This window comes from Miscanthus floridulus, chromosome 8 (assembly GCF_019320115.1).
Source record: "Miscanthus floridulus cultivar M001 chromosome 8, ASM1932011v1, whole genome shotgun sequence".
Taxonomy (NCBI): Eukaryota; Viridiplantae; Streptophyta; class Magnoliopsida; order Poales; family Poaceae; genus Miscanthus; species Miscanthus floridulus.
Window position 1 is genome coordinate 204,893,538 of NC_089587.1, and position 13,265 is coordinate 204,906,802.

The following is a 13,265-nucleotide window of genomic DNA, read 5'->3' on the forward strand; positions in this document are numbered from 1 at the left end:
CTAAATTCCACTTAAATCTCTAATATACTCCAACACATATAGATTACGATAAATACAACATCATTAAGCAGGGCCTAATATTGCTTTACAAGTTATTAAATGCGTGTTCAGAAGTGAAATTCACTTGGTTCATATTTTCCTCCATCCCCTTTTCACCATAGTACTACTTGCATTAACACTATTGTGTACTCTCTCTGTCTCAAAAAAAAATCGTTCTCGCTTCTCGAGATGTATTTTTTTAACTTTAACTAAATATATAAAAATAATATTAATATTTATAATACATAATTATGATTATTATATAGATCGTTGAATATACTTTCATGATAAACTTATTTAAGATATAAATGTTGCATGATTTTCTAGAAACCTAGTCAAAGTTAAAAAGTTTGACGTACACGTATCCCATAACGACTTCTATTGTGGGATGGAGGGAGTATCTCTCACGAGTTCAGGGGGTGTTTGATTTCACCTGCTAAACTCTAGTTGCTGTCCCATCAGATGTTTGGACATATGCATGAGTATTAAATATAGACTATTTACGAAACTAAATGCACAGGTTGAGACGAATTTACGAGACGAATTTATTAAGCCTAATTAGTCCATGATTTAAAAATGTTGTGCTATAGTAAACATGTTCTAAGACGGATTAATTAGGCTTAATAAATTCGTCTCGTGGATTACTAAGGACTTCTATAATTTGTTTTTATTAGTATTTGAACACCCATGTGACATCTGATATGACATCTCTTAAACTTTAGTCTCTGCATCCAAACACCGTTATTTAGGCAAGGAATTCTCTAAAATCACACCTAGGTCCTTCCAATCTTTGTTGCTAAAAACACCCATGGGGAACTCATTATTACACGCGCCTTGCTTTTACTTCATCGTCCTCGGTGACGCAGACTCGTCCCTGTTTCTCTGAAACGAACCAAACAGCCACCGCAGATCCGAGCACTCTTCCGTCCTCCCGGGCCACGGCGATCACCGCCGCCGCGGCGCCGCCCATATCTACAGCAGAGACACTCGCCCGGTAGCTTCACCTCGGCCGCGCGTGGGGCGGCCATGGAGGACTACCCGGAGGAGCTGCGGACGCCGCCGGTGTCGCTCGTGTCCATCGTGGGGTGCCCAGAGCTGCACCCCTCGATCTCGGCGGCACTCAGCTCCCAGCAGCCGCCCATGAACACACTGGCCCTCCCGGACTTCGCCAAGGCCTCCATCCTGGCCCGCAGCGGTAAGCCCCGCGACCCTCTCGCACCGCCGCACACCCCCCGCGGGAATCCTCAAGAAGGACTGGCTCCTTAAGCACCGCACCCGCGTCCCGGCCGCCGTCGCCGCGCTGTTCCGTGCCGACCAGGTCTCCGGCGACCCCGCCCAGTGGCTCCAGGCCTGCTCCGATCTCGAAAACCTCAAGTATGTTATCTAAATCGTTGCGTTGTTGACCCCAAATTGACTTTGCACGGTCAGAGATTTAGTTACGAGTCTTAAGATGCAAAATGGACAACTTATCAACCATCTGGGACTTAGGAAGCACCACCCACACTTTATTGACAGCAGCTAGTATAACCGAAGTTGACGCCAAGTAATTTTCGTTTGATGCACAGGTCTGCAATTCAAGGGAAAAACACTAAATTAGTGGTGGTCCTTGTGCAGGCTCAAGCTAGTGGTAAGTACCGACTTAGATAATTTTGGTCTTCTCTTCTCTCTATGCAGTGACTAGTAGACTGATTATCTCTGGGTAGTTGGATGCCAACTATGGTGAAGGTTTAAGTTGCACCTAATAATATTTTCTGCAGATGAGCTGAGTGAGGATGTAACTGTTGCCCTGAGGAAACGTGCGGAAATCGATTCCAAGCACTTGGTTGTGTTGGTTGAGCACGATGAAGTAGAATGGAACAGATCTCTGAACAAGTCTGTAACTTTTCTTTCCTGTGTTTTTACTGTTGCACTTTGTAGAACAATCCTAACCATTTTCTATGCCAAATTCTTTGGAGGTGTGGATGATTGTAATATTCTGTATCTGCAGATTGAAGAATGTGTTTGTGGAGTTATGTGCAGCATTCTATAAAGAGGAAGGGGCTAAGGATAAAGGCTCGCATTGAGAAAGAAACTTTGCTTCTGTCGAGCTGAGTATCCGGTACTGCTTCAAGGTAAGGACCTCTCTCTCCTTCAATTTAGTGCTATTAATCATTCTAGGTGCAGTGTAAAAGCATGGAAGCATAGATAATTTTGTTAACATTTGGTTGATAGTAATTTGATTAATCTCTTTCCCACATTGTTCTGATCTATCCATTTGCTCCATTATTCTAACCTGCACCAGGTTGCTATTTATGCGGAGTTTAGGAGGGATTGGCCAGAAGCATTGAAGTTCTATGAGGAAGGTTTCGTGTTTTGCGTGAGGTCTGATCACATCCCTTTCCTTATCCTTAATCACAAGTGGCATACTGAATCAATTATCTCATAAATAAAAGATAAACTGTGGCTACCATAAATCCAAAAAAAGCTCAACTGTTAGCCGATGCGCCACTGTTCTTAAGAAGTTTCTATTGGCTTTGCATCATCCCATTGATAATAAGTGGCTTATATTTATATGATTGGTACTTCGACAAGGTTGCCTCCAAACCCAACGCCTAGTTGAGATAAAGCAGTTGCCGAGCAATTTCACTTTAAGATATCAACCTTGCTGCTTCATGCCGGGAAAGTGGTAGAAGCAATCACATGGTTCCGTAAGCATATCAGAAGCTATGAACGGGTTGTTGGAACACCAGAAGTCGCTTTTCTTCACTGGGAATGGTTTAGCAGACAGTTCCTCGTCTTTGGTGAGCTGATAGAAACAACATCTACAACTATTCCAGATACATTATCTCCTCGATTTGGCACTGCAGACAATGCATTGACTGAGTGGGAATTTCAGCCAGGCATACTACTATCAGGTTCAACCTACCATCTTGCACAGCACTGCGATAGACACTCCATTTACTCGATTGCACTAACAATTGACTTCTCATACATTTTCTTTTGATAGTTTAGCGGCAACCTTACTTGAGAGAGAAGAGGTATGCCATCGAATGCTCATCATCAATGGCTAACCTTACAACAGAAGTTAATGGAGTACCTGAGTCAGTAATGCCTTCTGTATATGTTGGCCAATATGTGCGCTTGTTTGAGCAAGGAGATACAGTTAGTGTACTACCGTAAGCTTCTTGATACTTGTTTTCAAAAAGTTATAACATATTCTTTATATGAATATGAATATGAATAGTTATACCTCAATCTGGTTGCAGCCTTTCTGATACTGAATACACCAGCTATGCTTTGTCAGAAGCTGAAAGGTTTCAAGATTCTTATGAGATAATAGCATTGTTCAGAAAAGCTTATGAATCATTTCAGAGCCTAGGTGCTACAAGAATGGCTTCTGCCTGTAGTGGTGGAATGGCCATAGAATATTACGCTGCTGGGGATTTTAGCAATGCAAAACAGCTTTTTGATAGTGTTGCTGGTCTATACGCCAAGAGGGTTGGACCACTTTGCTCTGGGAGAACCTAGGATACTTGAGAGAGTGCTCAATGAAACTTAATTCTCCAAAGGATTTTATCAGTTACTCCCTTGAGATGGCTGCATTACCATTATTTTCTGACAGTGGAGCGGAAAATCGAGAAAACAAAATTAAGAGTGGGCCTGCAGGTTCCCCTACCATTTCCAGGAGAGAGAATATACAGCAGGAAGTTATTAATGTTTTGGAAAGAAAACAGTCATCAGAAGGAACCGATGATGGATTTAATAATGTGATGGAAGAAGTTACTCACCTTGATATTGACCAGATAAGTCCGCTAAGAATGGTGCTTACTGCGTCTGTTGCTTTTCATGATCAATCTGTAAAACCTGGTTCACCTCTGCTTGTCAGCGTGTCACTCTTATCTCATCTTCCTTCTCCAGTTGTGGTTGATCAGTTGGAGGTTCAATTCAATCAATCTGACTGTAACTTTGTGATACATAGTACACAGGAAGATTCTCCTCCTTTAGATTCAAATTTGCATGACCAAGTTGTTCAAGATACTTCTCTTACACTCTTCACCAATAGATGGATGCGGTTGACACATGAAGTAAAATCAGGTACTATTGGTATATATACTTGTCATGATCAGGAACCTTGACAATACTTCATTTCATTAAGTGTTCATCCACTTGTGTTACTGTTTTAGCATATATTGTAAATTAAATTGCGCTGGTTGCCTAGCCCTGTTTTTGATGTAAAATACGTGAGCTAGGAACTCCATGTGGGGGACCTGGATTAGCAAAAACCAGATACTTTATGTATTTTAGTGATAAAGAAAATCAGAAAGCCCAGAAATATTATTTTGATTTATTTGAGCCAAAATCATTTCTTTTAGGATGTTATTGCCATGCCAAGGGAAGGATAAAAATTCTATGGAATCACCTCTAGCCAGGGAATCTGGGAAAGTAAATATAATGTCAACTGAAGAGAAAGATCTAATCTTTATGTTATCCTCAAATGAGAGATTTTTCTTAAAATAAAATAGCATGCTCCATACCCATGGCGTATTATGGATTCATGATAAATACATAGTGATATGATGTTAATGATGTATCATGTGACACGTATGATAAAAAAAGTGTATCATCTATATTTTTATCAAACACGCAGGAGAGCTGCACAACTTTGTATTAGAGATAGGAAAGAAAGTACTGGTCTCTTACAATCTCCAAGGGGCAAAGCTCAAAGCCTAACACTCACAGACACACACCATGCACACCGCCACACGGACACTCAGCAAAAAGAGCTCACCACTTAAACAAGAGAGTCATGACCAGGGATACATGCAGGGGGCCTCCCAACTTTCTTGCATCTGCCATGATCTAGAGCTGCACCTTATCATAGATTTCATGCCGAACTGAGCTAATATTTGGAGTACTTGAACATGCAATATGATGTATGCATATACTGATATGCCTAAGGTAGATCAAAGTTGGGAAAACAAATCCGGTGAGAACAAAGACTTAACATTATTGTATAACAATGACAAAAATTGGAGGAATAGAATAACTGAGTAACTATTAGCTATTGAGGAACTGGCCATGCGATATGTCCCTTATCTAGTTGTGGTAAAAATGGAATACATCTATTTTGAGTGTCATTCTCTCAAAAGAATTGTTGTGTTATATGCCATCTGAAGCCAAAACTGCAGTGATTGCTTAACATTTACCATCCATGTGTGTTCTTACTCTTAGCATTTACATGTACTGTTAGCATGCCATATGATGTATGCATATACTGATATGCCTAAGGTTGGGGAAAAAATACGGTGAAAACAAATGCTTATATTTTTTGGTAAAAGAAAAACACAAGTGCTTAACATTTTCGGTTAAAAAGTGAAAATGCTTAACATGAATGCATAGCATAACAATAATAACTTGTTTAGGAAACAGAACCAAACTGTTAAGCTATGAAGGAACCAGCCATGCGATATGTTGGTTAGTTATCTAGCTGTGGTAAAAATGGGTATGTCCATTTTGAGCAATAGGCGGCATATAAAGAATTGTCATGTGATGTTCCATCTTGAAAGCTGAAACCACAGTTATAGCTCCCTTTTTTTTCTAGTTTGCTTAGTTTTATAGGGCTTTGCCTATTTGTTACTTGGTACTCGAACATTTGAGCCGAAACTTTCCGTGACATGTGTTTGGTAATAGTTTTCCTACCACTAATTCCACAGTGGAGCTAACATTATGAGTACGTTCTGCAGGACAGAGTGGAAAGCTAGAATGTTTGTCTGTGAAGGCGACAATAAACAAACACCTTGTGATTTGCTGCCATGCTGAAAGCCCTGCTTCCATGGAAGACTTCCCATTATGGAAATTTGAGAACCAAGTGGAGACACTGCCCACAAAGGACACTGCTCTTGCCTTTTCTGGACAGAAACTTATTCAAGTTGAAGAGCCAGATGCTCAAGTTGACCTTGTCTTAAATTCTGCTGGCCCTGCTTTAGTTGGAGAGTTATTTACTGTACCAGTGACCATAGAGTCAAAAGGGCATGCAGTCCATTCTGGTGAGCTGAAAATTAACCTCATTGATGCCAGAGGTGGTGGTCTGTTGTTGAGTCCAAGGGAAGCAGAAGATTCTGAAAGTCATCATGTTGAACTTCTTGGTGTATCAACTGTGTCCGAGGATAAAGAGTCAAAGGAAGAGGCTGATAGCATAAGAAAGATCCAGTATTCATTTGGGGTTGTATCTGTTCCCACATTGAGTGTGGGTGATTCCTGGTCATGCAAATTAGAAATCAAATGGCATCGAGCAAAATCAGTCATGCTTTATGTTTCACTTGGTTACTCCCTAGGCTCAAGTGAAGAAGAAGCATTGCACCGCCTTAACATCCATAGAAGCTTGCAAATTGAAGGGCAGATCCCGTTATTAGTTAGTCACCAGTTTTTGAGACCATTTAGGCGAGAACCGTTATTGCTATCAGGGATCAGGTCCTTAGGAAGTGATGATAAAAAATGTTCTCTTGCTATGAATGAGTCTAACATGCTTATTGTGACTGCTAGAAACTGCACTGATGTGCCTTTGTGTTTGCATTCAATGACCATTCGACCTGATGGTGATGGAGAGCAGCTCTGTTCAGTGCAACAGATCAGTGGAATTTCCAATGGTCATGCAGTTGTTGCTCCTAGTGAGGAATACAAAGGAATATTTTCGGTCAATCCACGGGCTATCAGTACAAACTTCAATCTAGGTGAAATTTGCCTGAATTGGTCAAGAGATTCAAGCCTTGGTGAGGATCAAGATAGGCTTATTATTATGAAAGAACAATTACCTGAGGTCAGCATTGAGGAGCCGCCGCTTGTTGTGGGCATGGAGTGCCCTCCCTATGCAATCCTTGGAATCCCTTTCACTATCTATGTGAAGATTCACAACTCAACGTCTTTGCTTCAGGAAATCAAGTACTCCCTTGTTGATTCCCAGAATTTCGTTTTTTCTGGTGCTCACAATCATGCTGCTTTCATTCTGCCGAAATCAGAGCACACTGTTAGTCATAAGCTTGTACCGCTTGGTTCCGGCTCTCAGCAGTTGCCAAAGATCACAGTGACTTCGGTGCGGTATTCTGCTGCATTGACTCCTTCAGCCTCAGCAGCGACTGTCTTTGTGTATCCCAGTGAGCCTAAATTCAACTTGGAAACCAGCCATTCAACATCCGATGAGATCGTGAGCTGAGACCTGAGCAACCCTAATTCTCCCCTCTCCTGACAAGCTCGGCCGGGCTGCATGCTGACATAAAGTATGCTACTGGAAAGACCATCAGTTTGATCTTTCATGTTGATGTTGAAGAGACGAATCAGATTCCTGTCGGCAAGAAGGGATTGTTGCTGTGCAAAAGTTTTGGCATTATTATTTTTCGAGGTTTCGATTTTGTAGTGCTTCTGGATTAACCACATATCTGTAACTTATGATTACTTCATTGTTTTTGGCCCAAGGGTACAACATACACAGGAGGATAGGCTATTGTAAATCACCATCCCACCAGTCAAGTGGGGAATAAACCAGCCCCATGTCTCAGTTTTTACTCTTTGATGCTTGCCAAATCGTCAATTCGTCATGGTTCTCTTGTTTCTCTGAAGTCTGAACTCTGCTATTTAACTAGATTGACCCTACTATCGTGCATATCGTTTTTCTTTCACTGGAAACACCAATCTATACAGGAAAGAAGTCACTTTAGTAACGATGTATTTGACGTATATACAGGAAAAGTCACTTTATGAGTAATGGCGTATTTGAGGTATGGCGATGGCTGCGTGCTTCATGTTGGCAGGGCTATTGGAGGAGAAAAAGCAACGCGTCCTTGACTCGTTGAGCAAGTAGCCTTCAGCTGGCGGCGCGCTCCATGCCGATCCGTCTCGGCGTCGCATGCGGCATATGCCCGTCCGTCTATAAAACCGGGAAAATTCGCATTATCTCCATCCCCACTTTGTTCGTCTCGCCGTATCTTTACATCGCGGGCCGCCGCTTTGTTTCTCTAGCGCGGCTGGAGACGGGGGTCTAGGGTTTAGGCTCCCAAAAGCCAAAAATCAAGGAGAAATATTCGCAGGCCCACTTCGCGTCTCGATAAAGCCGACGTCAACTGTTCCGTCAAAGCAGAACCCGCCCCTCCCCGCGCCGTTCTTTTTGGTTCCCCTGTCCCCGCCGCCGCCGAAACCCACCGATGGAGGTCGTCGCCGCCGCGAAGCAGAAGACGAAGAAGCACATACACCTCTTCTACTGCTCCGAATGCGAGGAGCTCGCCCTCAAGGTCGCCGCCAGCTCCGACGCGATCGAGCTCCAGTCCATCAACTGGCGGTACGCCACCCTCCCCTTCCTCTCCTCTTCCTCTTCCCGCCTCACCGATTTCATGGAGCAAGCTGATCCGTCGAGTTCTATGACGCCGCATCACCAGGAGCTTCGACGACGGGTTTCCGAACCTGTTCATCAACAAGGCCCACGACATCCGGGGGCAGCACGTGGCGTTCCTGGCCTCCTTCAGCTCGCCGGCGGTCATATTTGAGCAGATCTCTGTCATCTTCGCGCTGCCCAAGCTCTTCATCGCCTCATTCACGCTCGTGCTGCCCTTCTTCCCCACGGGCTCCTTCGAGCGCGTTGAGGAGGAGGGCGATGTCGCCACCGCGTTCACCCTCGCGCGCATCCTCTCCATGATCCCCAAGTCGCGCGGCGGGCCGACCAGCGTCGTCATCTACGACATCCACGCGCTCCAGGAGAGGTTCTACTTCGGTGACGACGTCCTGCCATGCTTTGAGACAGGGATCCCGCTCCTGCTGCAGCGCCTCCGCCAGCTCCCGGACGCAGAAAATGTGCGTAGTGGCATACATTATTGTGCGAACAAACTTTTTTTTTTGGGGATAAATTCCTACTGTAGTCCTGACCGATGGCATGTTGCGTGCAGATCACCATTGCCTTTCCAGACGATGGAGCGTGGAAGCGGTTCCACAAGCTGTTGCAGCACTTTCCAATGGTTTCCTTTTCTTGCTTGGATATGTCTATCTTTTGTTTCACATACCTTGTGTTGTCATGAATCCCCCAGTTTTTGTGCTCTCTTGTCATGGATTTCATGTTGGTCTGTTTGATTGTATATAGATAGTCTGTAACAAGGTTCGTGAAGGTGACAAGAGAATAGTTCGTATAAAGGAAGGAAATCCTGAAGGCCGTCATGTTGTTATTGTTGATGATTTAGTGCAATCTGGGGGAACTCTTCGAGAATGCCAGGTATGATGGATGTGTTATTATATTGCTTCTCCATGATAGTAGATGGCAATGCTTAAATACCTAGTTGTCTTAGCATTTACTCAGTTTGGAAAGAAATTCTGTGTCATATATTCAATATGGCAGAGGCTATTTGGGGGCGGGGGGCGGGGTGGGGGAGGGGTCATAATCCTTAATGCAACATATTGGACATTTGCCACTACATAAACAAAGAGTCCTGTTGAAAGCTAAAAGAAACACTAGTGCCTTCTTTTGTCAAACCTGTGCCCAATTTTTCGGTCCTTCACTCCTTCTCAACTCTCACTTTGTTGGTAGACCTGGTTTACTGTCTGTACTACTGTAGTTTATCATACCGTCAATTGACAAATGTTGAGTGTTAATAACTCAGGGTTGGACTTTAGTGGCATATATTCTTTGTTTCCTCTAAAGAATCACATATTCTGCTTACATTACCTGTCACTTTTTTTTTATAAAAATATCTGTCTTCTTTTGCAGAAAGTTCTAGCTTCGCATGGCGCTGCAAAAGTTAGTGCTTATGTGACTCATGCTGTGTTCCCTAAGCGCTCATATGAACGTTTTATGTCGTCGAATTCTGGTAATTGGCAGTTCATCCAACTTAGCAAGTCCCAATTTTTCTTCTAGTTGCTTATTATGTGTTGATCGCAGCTGGGCCAGGCGACCAGTTTGCTTACTTCTGGATCACGGACTCATGCCCACACACAGTGAAAGCTATTGGCCAAAGACCTCCATTTGAGGTTCTGAGCCTTGCTGGCTCAATTGCTGATGCTCTTCAGATCTGAGCGTACACTGGTAGATGGGCTTGAATCGTGGATGCCCATCAGATTGAACTTGTACTATGAGATGAGCTGCTCCTGCTTTTCCAAAATGTAATAGTTTGTTTCCAGTTCCTGGAAAAGCAAATAATGTGGAGTAAGTTAAGTACCTGAAGGTTCCATAAACAGCACTGTGAATTGATAATAAAATCAGGCATTGGATACTCCATTGTTGACTTCTGTGTATTTGTCAATATTCACTTCTGTTTGAAGTTCGTGAGATCAGTGCTTCTTTCCTGACCTGTTGGAGTACTGTTTTAGCGACTTCAGGTACTGGGCTTTGTTGTGAACGACTAAATAGTGCAATGTAACTGAGCTTCAACCCAATTTAATTTCTATTAGATTGGATGAATGATCATATTGCAATCATGGCCTGTTGGCTGCCTTGAATTTTACTGTTCTATGGATGCATCGAGCCAATTGGTTTATGTTGATAGCCTGCGTATGAAGAGCAAGATTGCAAGAGCATGTAGCATAATTGCATTTTAACCCTGCTCTTCCCTCTCTTACTTATCAGAGCTGTTGTAAAACAAGCTATTTTTCAGGCTGATTTCGCCGGTATTAGTATCCAAGTTTGTTTTGTTTTGTTTTGGCTGATTCTGCCGGATCGTAGATTTTAGTATCAAAGTGGTCATTTTTTGGTGCTTGGTTCGGAGTATAAGCTTCCAGGAATTTGAGCTTGTCAGTTGGCACATCTAGCATCTCGTCACCAAACTCGAAATTGATAGCAGGTAGTTGGTTGAGAATAAAATAGTGTGGGGTTCTTCTGTTTGGTGATGACTTGAGCAGACGAGCAAAATATACTTAGGCACTTAGCTATCCTTCTAAAAAGGCCATCGTGCAGCTGCTTCGCATGGTCGAGCAAGTTATCTCCAACAGGTGTGCAGAGCTGCAAATATAAGATAACCTTACTATAATGCACCATGCTACCAAAACCAAAGATTTAAACGTCATCTGAGGCTTTGGAGAAGCACGGAAAAGCTTCTCCTACGAAACTTGTGGAACAGAAACATACCTGCAAGGCCGCAACAACATCTTCCTGCTAAAGCAAGGCACTGCCCTTCAGAAGCTTCACCCAGAAGAGCCATATCTGGTGCAGTGAATTACTTGCAAGAAACATAGATATTTGCAGTATAAAGGTGTTCATGGATCCTGGACATGCCATGACAAGAAACAGCAGCAGGCATTTGCCATGGAACCCAAGCTCCCGGTGCTCGTCCTGTTCCTAGCATTTGCAGCCTGTTCTGCCAGTCACCACCGAGACCCCTCTGTTGTTGGATACTCCCAGGAAGATCTTGCATTGCCCAGCAGACTTGTTAACCTCTTCAAATCCTGGTCGGTGAAGCACAGCAAGATCTACGCCAGCCCGAAGGAGAAGGTGAAGAGGTATGGGATATTCAAGCAGAACCTGATGCACGTTGCAGAAACAAACAGAAAGAACGGGAGCTACTGGCTGGGCTTGAACCAGTTCGCCGACATCGCTCACGAAGAGTTCAAGGCCAATTATCTGGGATTGAAGCAAGGATTGTCAAGAATGGGTGCACAAACACGTACCCCAACAACGTTCAGGTACGCGGCCACAGCCAACCTGCCCTGGTCAGTCGACTGGAGGTACAAGGGAGCCGTGACGCCGGTCAAGAACCAAGGAAAATGCGGTGAGTTCCATCTCTGAACAATATACGCACACCGTCCTTTTCAGCATACTGTCAGTACCGATTCCATAAGAATACTACTTGTGCAACGGTAACGCGATAACAAGGTGAACATGCTTGCAGGGAGCTGCTGGGCCTTCTCGTCAGTGGCAGCAGTTGAAGGGATCAACCAGATTGTGACGGGCAAGCTGGTATCGCTCTCGGAGCAGGAGCTGATGGACTGCGATACCACGTTGGATCACGGCTGCGAAGGGGGTCTCATGGACTTCGCGTTCGCTTACATAATGGGGAGCCAGGGGATCCACGCCGAGGACGAGTACCCGTACCTCATGGAAGAAGGCTACTGCAAAGAAAAACAGGTTCGCACAAGACACAAATCCTCCTCATATGTAGACTGGATTGCAGGCTTGCAGCCAGTTCTAACAAGAGTTCTAATTCTTTGCTCTGGCGTGTTTAGCCCCAGGCTAACGTCGTCACTATAACTGGATACGAGGATGTCCCGGAGAACAGTGAGATAAACCTGCTGAAAGCGTTGGCTCATCAGCCTGTCAGTGTTGGCATAGCTGCAGGGAGCAGGGACTTCCAGTTCTACAAAGGGGTAAGCAAAATTGACTGCCTGTGGTTTCAGATGGTGTCACTATCCGTCCCAGTCTTTCCTTCTATATCAATACAAGTCGGCAGATCTCCTGTCGACCGTTAAAAAAAAACTGTCAGAGTCTCACAGAAGAGAAGTGAACATGTGTACCTCGTCTGGCTGGCTGCAGGGGGTGTTCGACGGCGCCTGCAGCGACGAGCTTGATCATGCACTGACGGCCGTCGGATATGGCTCGTCGTACGGGCAGAACTACATCACGATGAAGAACTCGTGGGGCATTAACTGGGGAGAACAAGGGTACGTCAGGATAAAGATGGGCACCGGGAAGCCAGAGGGTGTTTGCGGCACCTATACGATGGCTTCCTACCCCGTGAAAAATGTAACAGGATGGGGTGCCTAATAGTTTTGTAACGAATTTGACAATTTGTTCAAAAGTAATTTTGGAACGAATCTATCTCGTAACCACATGGCAAGATACCTTTTTATCGTTGATGTCAAGACCCCCTAGCCACTTGATTTCACAAAATCCATGTCACATCCACCACTCCAGCACGGCCAAGCGGTAAGCGATTGCACGGCCAAGCGGTAATCGAAGTATGGACAATTAATCGGAACAATGGAGGAATTTATGGTTCAAACTTCATACCATTGTCGACTGTACTTAGCCGTGCTCATCCTCCTTCAACGTTCGCTCCCAATCTCAGTAGCAGGTGTTAATCAAGTATTGTGAACAAAGGGGTCGCGGGTTCAGTCCATATCCAAAAACCACTCACAAGTGTATATATAAAATGTTTGTGGCAAATGAACATCGAAGGTCCCATGGTCTAGTGGTCAGGACATTGGACTCTGAATCCAGTAACCCGAGTTCAAATCTCGGTGGGACCTATTTTTTCACATTTTTCATTTTTTTTTGGAGTAGC

The 13,265-nt window shown here is 44.0% G+C and overlaps 1 protein-coding gene, 1 non-coding gene and 1 pseudogene across 2 annotated transcripts; all 3 read left to right on the plus strand.

Moving 5' to 3' along the window:
• The first annotated feature begins 888 nt into the window (after positions 1-888).
• On the plus strand, positions 889-10,278 carry LOC136477983 (uncharacterized; annotated as a pseudogene).
• A 548-nt stretch (positions 10,279-10,826) lies between these two features.
• On the plus strand, positions 10,827-12,909 carry LOC136477982 (cysteine protease XCP1-like). Its single transcript, XM_066476291.1, has 4 exons — positions 10,827-11,753; positions 11,874-12,109; positions 12,208-12,348; positions 12,515-12,909. The coding sequence occupies exons 1-4, from the start codon at positions 11,291-11,293 to the stop codon at positions 12,743-12,745; spliced, it is 1,071 nt and encodes a 356-aa protein (XP_066332388.1). The 5' UTR covers positions 10,827-11,290; the 3' UTR covers positions 12,746-12,909.
• A 249-nt stretch (positions 12,910-13,158) lies between these two features.
• Positions 13,159-13,230, plus strand: TRNAQ-CUG (transfer RNA glutamine (anticodon CUG)). The gene has a single exon. It is a non-coding gene; the product is annotated as a tRNA-Gln (tRNA).
• Positions 13,231-13,265: the final 35 nt, after the last annotated feature.

Bases quoted from the DNA above. Each gene is read 5' to 3' on its own strand.
- LOC136477982 (XM_066476291.1), top strand. From the start codon at position 11,291: ATGGAACCCAAGCTCCCGGTGCTCGTCCTGTTCCTAGCATTTGCAGCC. The intron at 11,754-11,873 runs GTGAGTTCCATC...ACATGCTTGCAG, and splicing joins CAAGAACCAAGGAAAATGCG to GGAGCTGCTGGGCCTTCTCG. The intron at 12,110-12,207 runs GTTCGCACAAGA...TGGCGTGTTTAG, and splicing joins GCTACTGCAAAGAAAAACAG to CCCCAGGCTAACGTCGTCAC.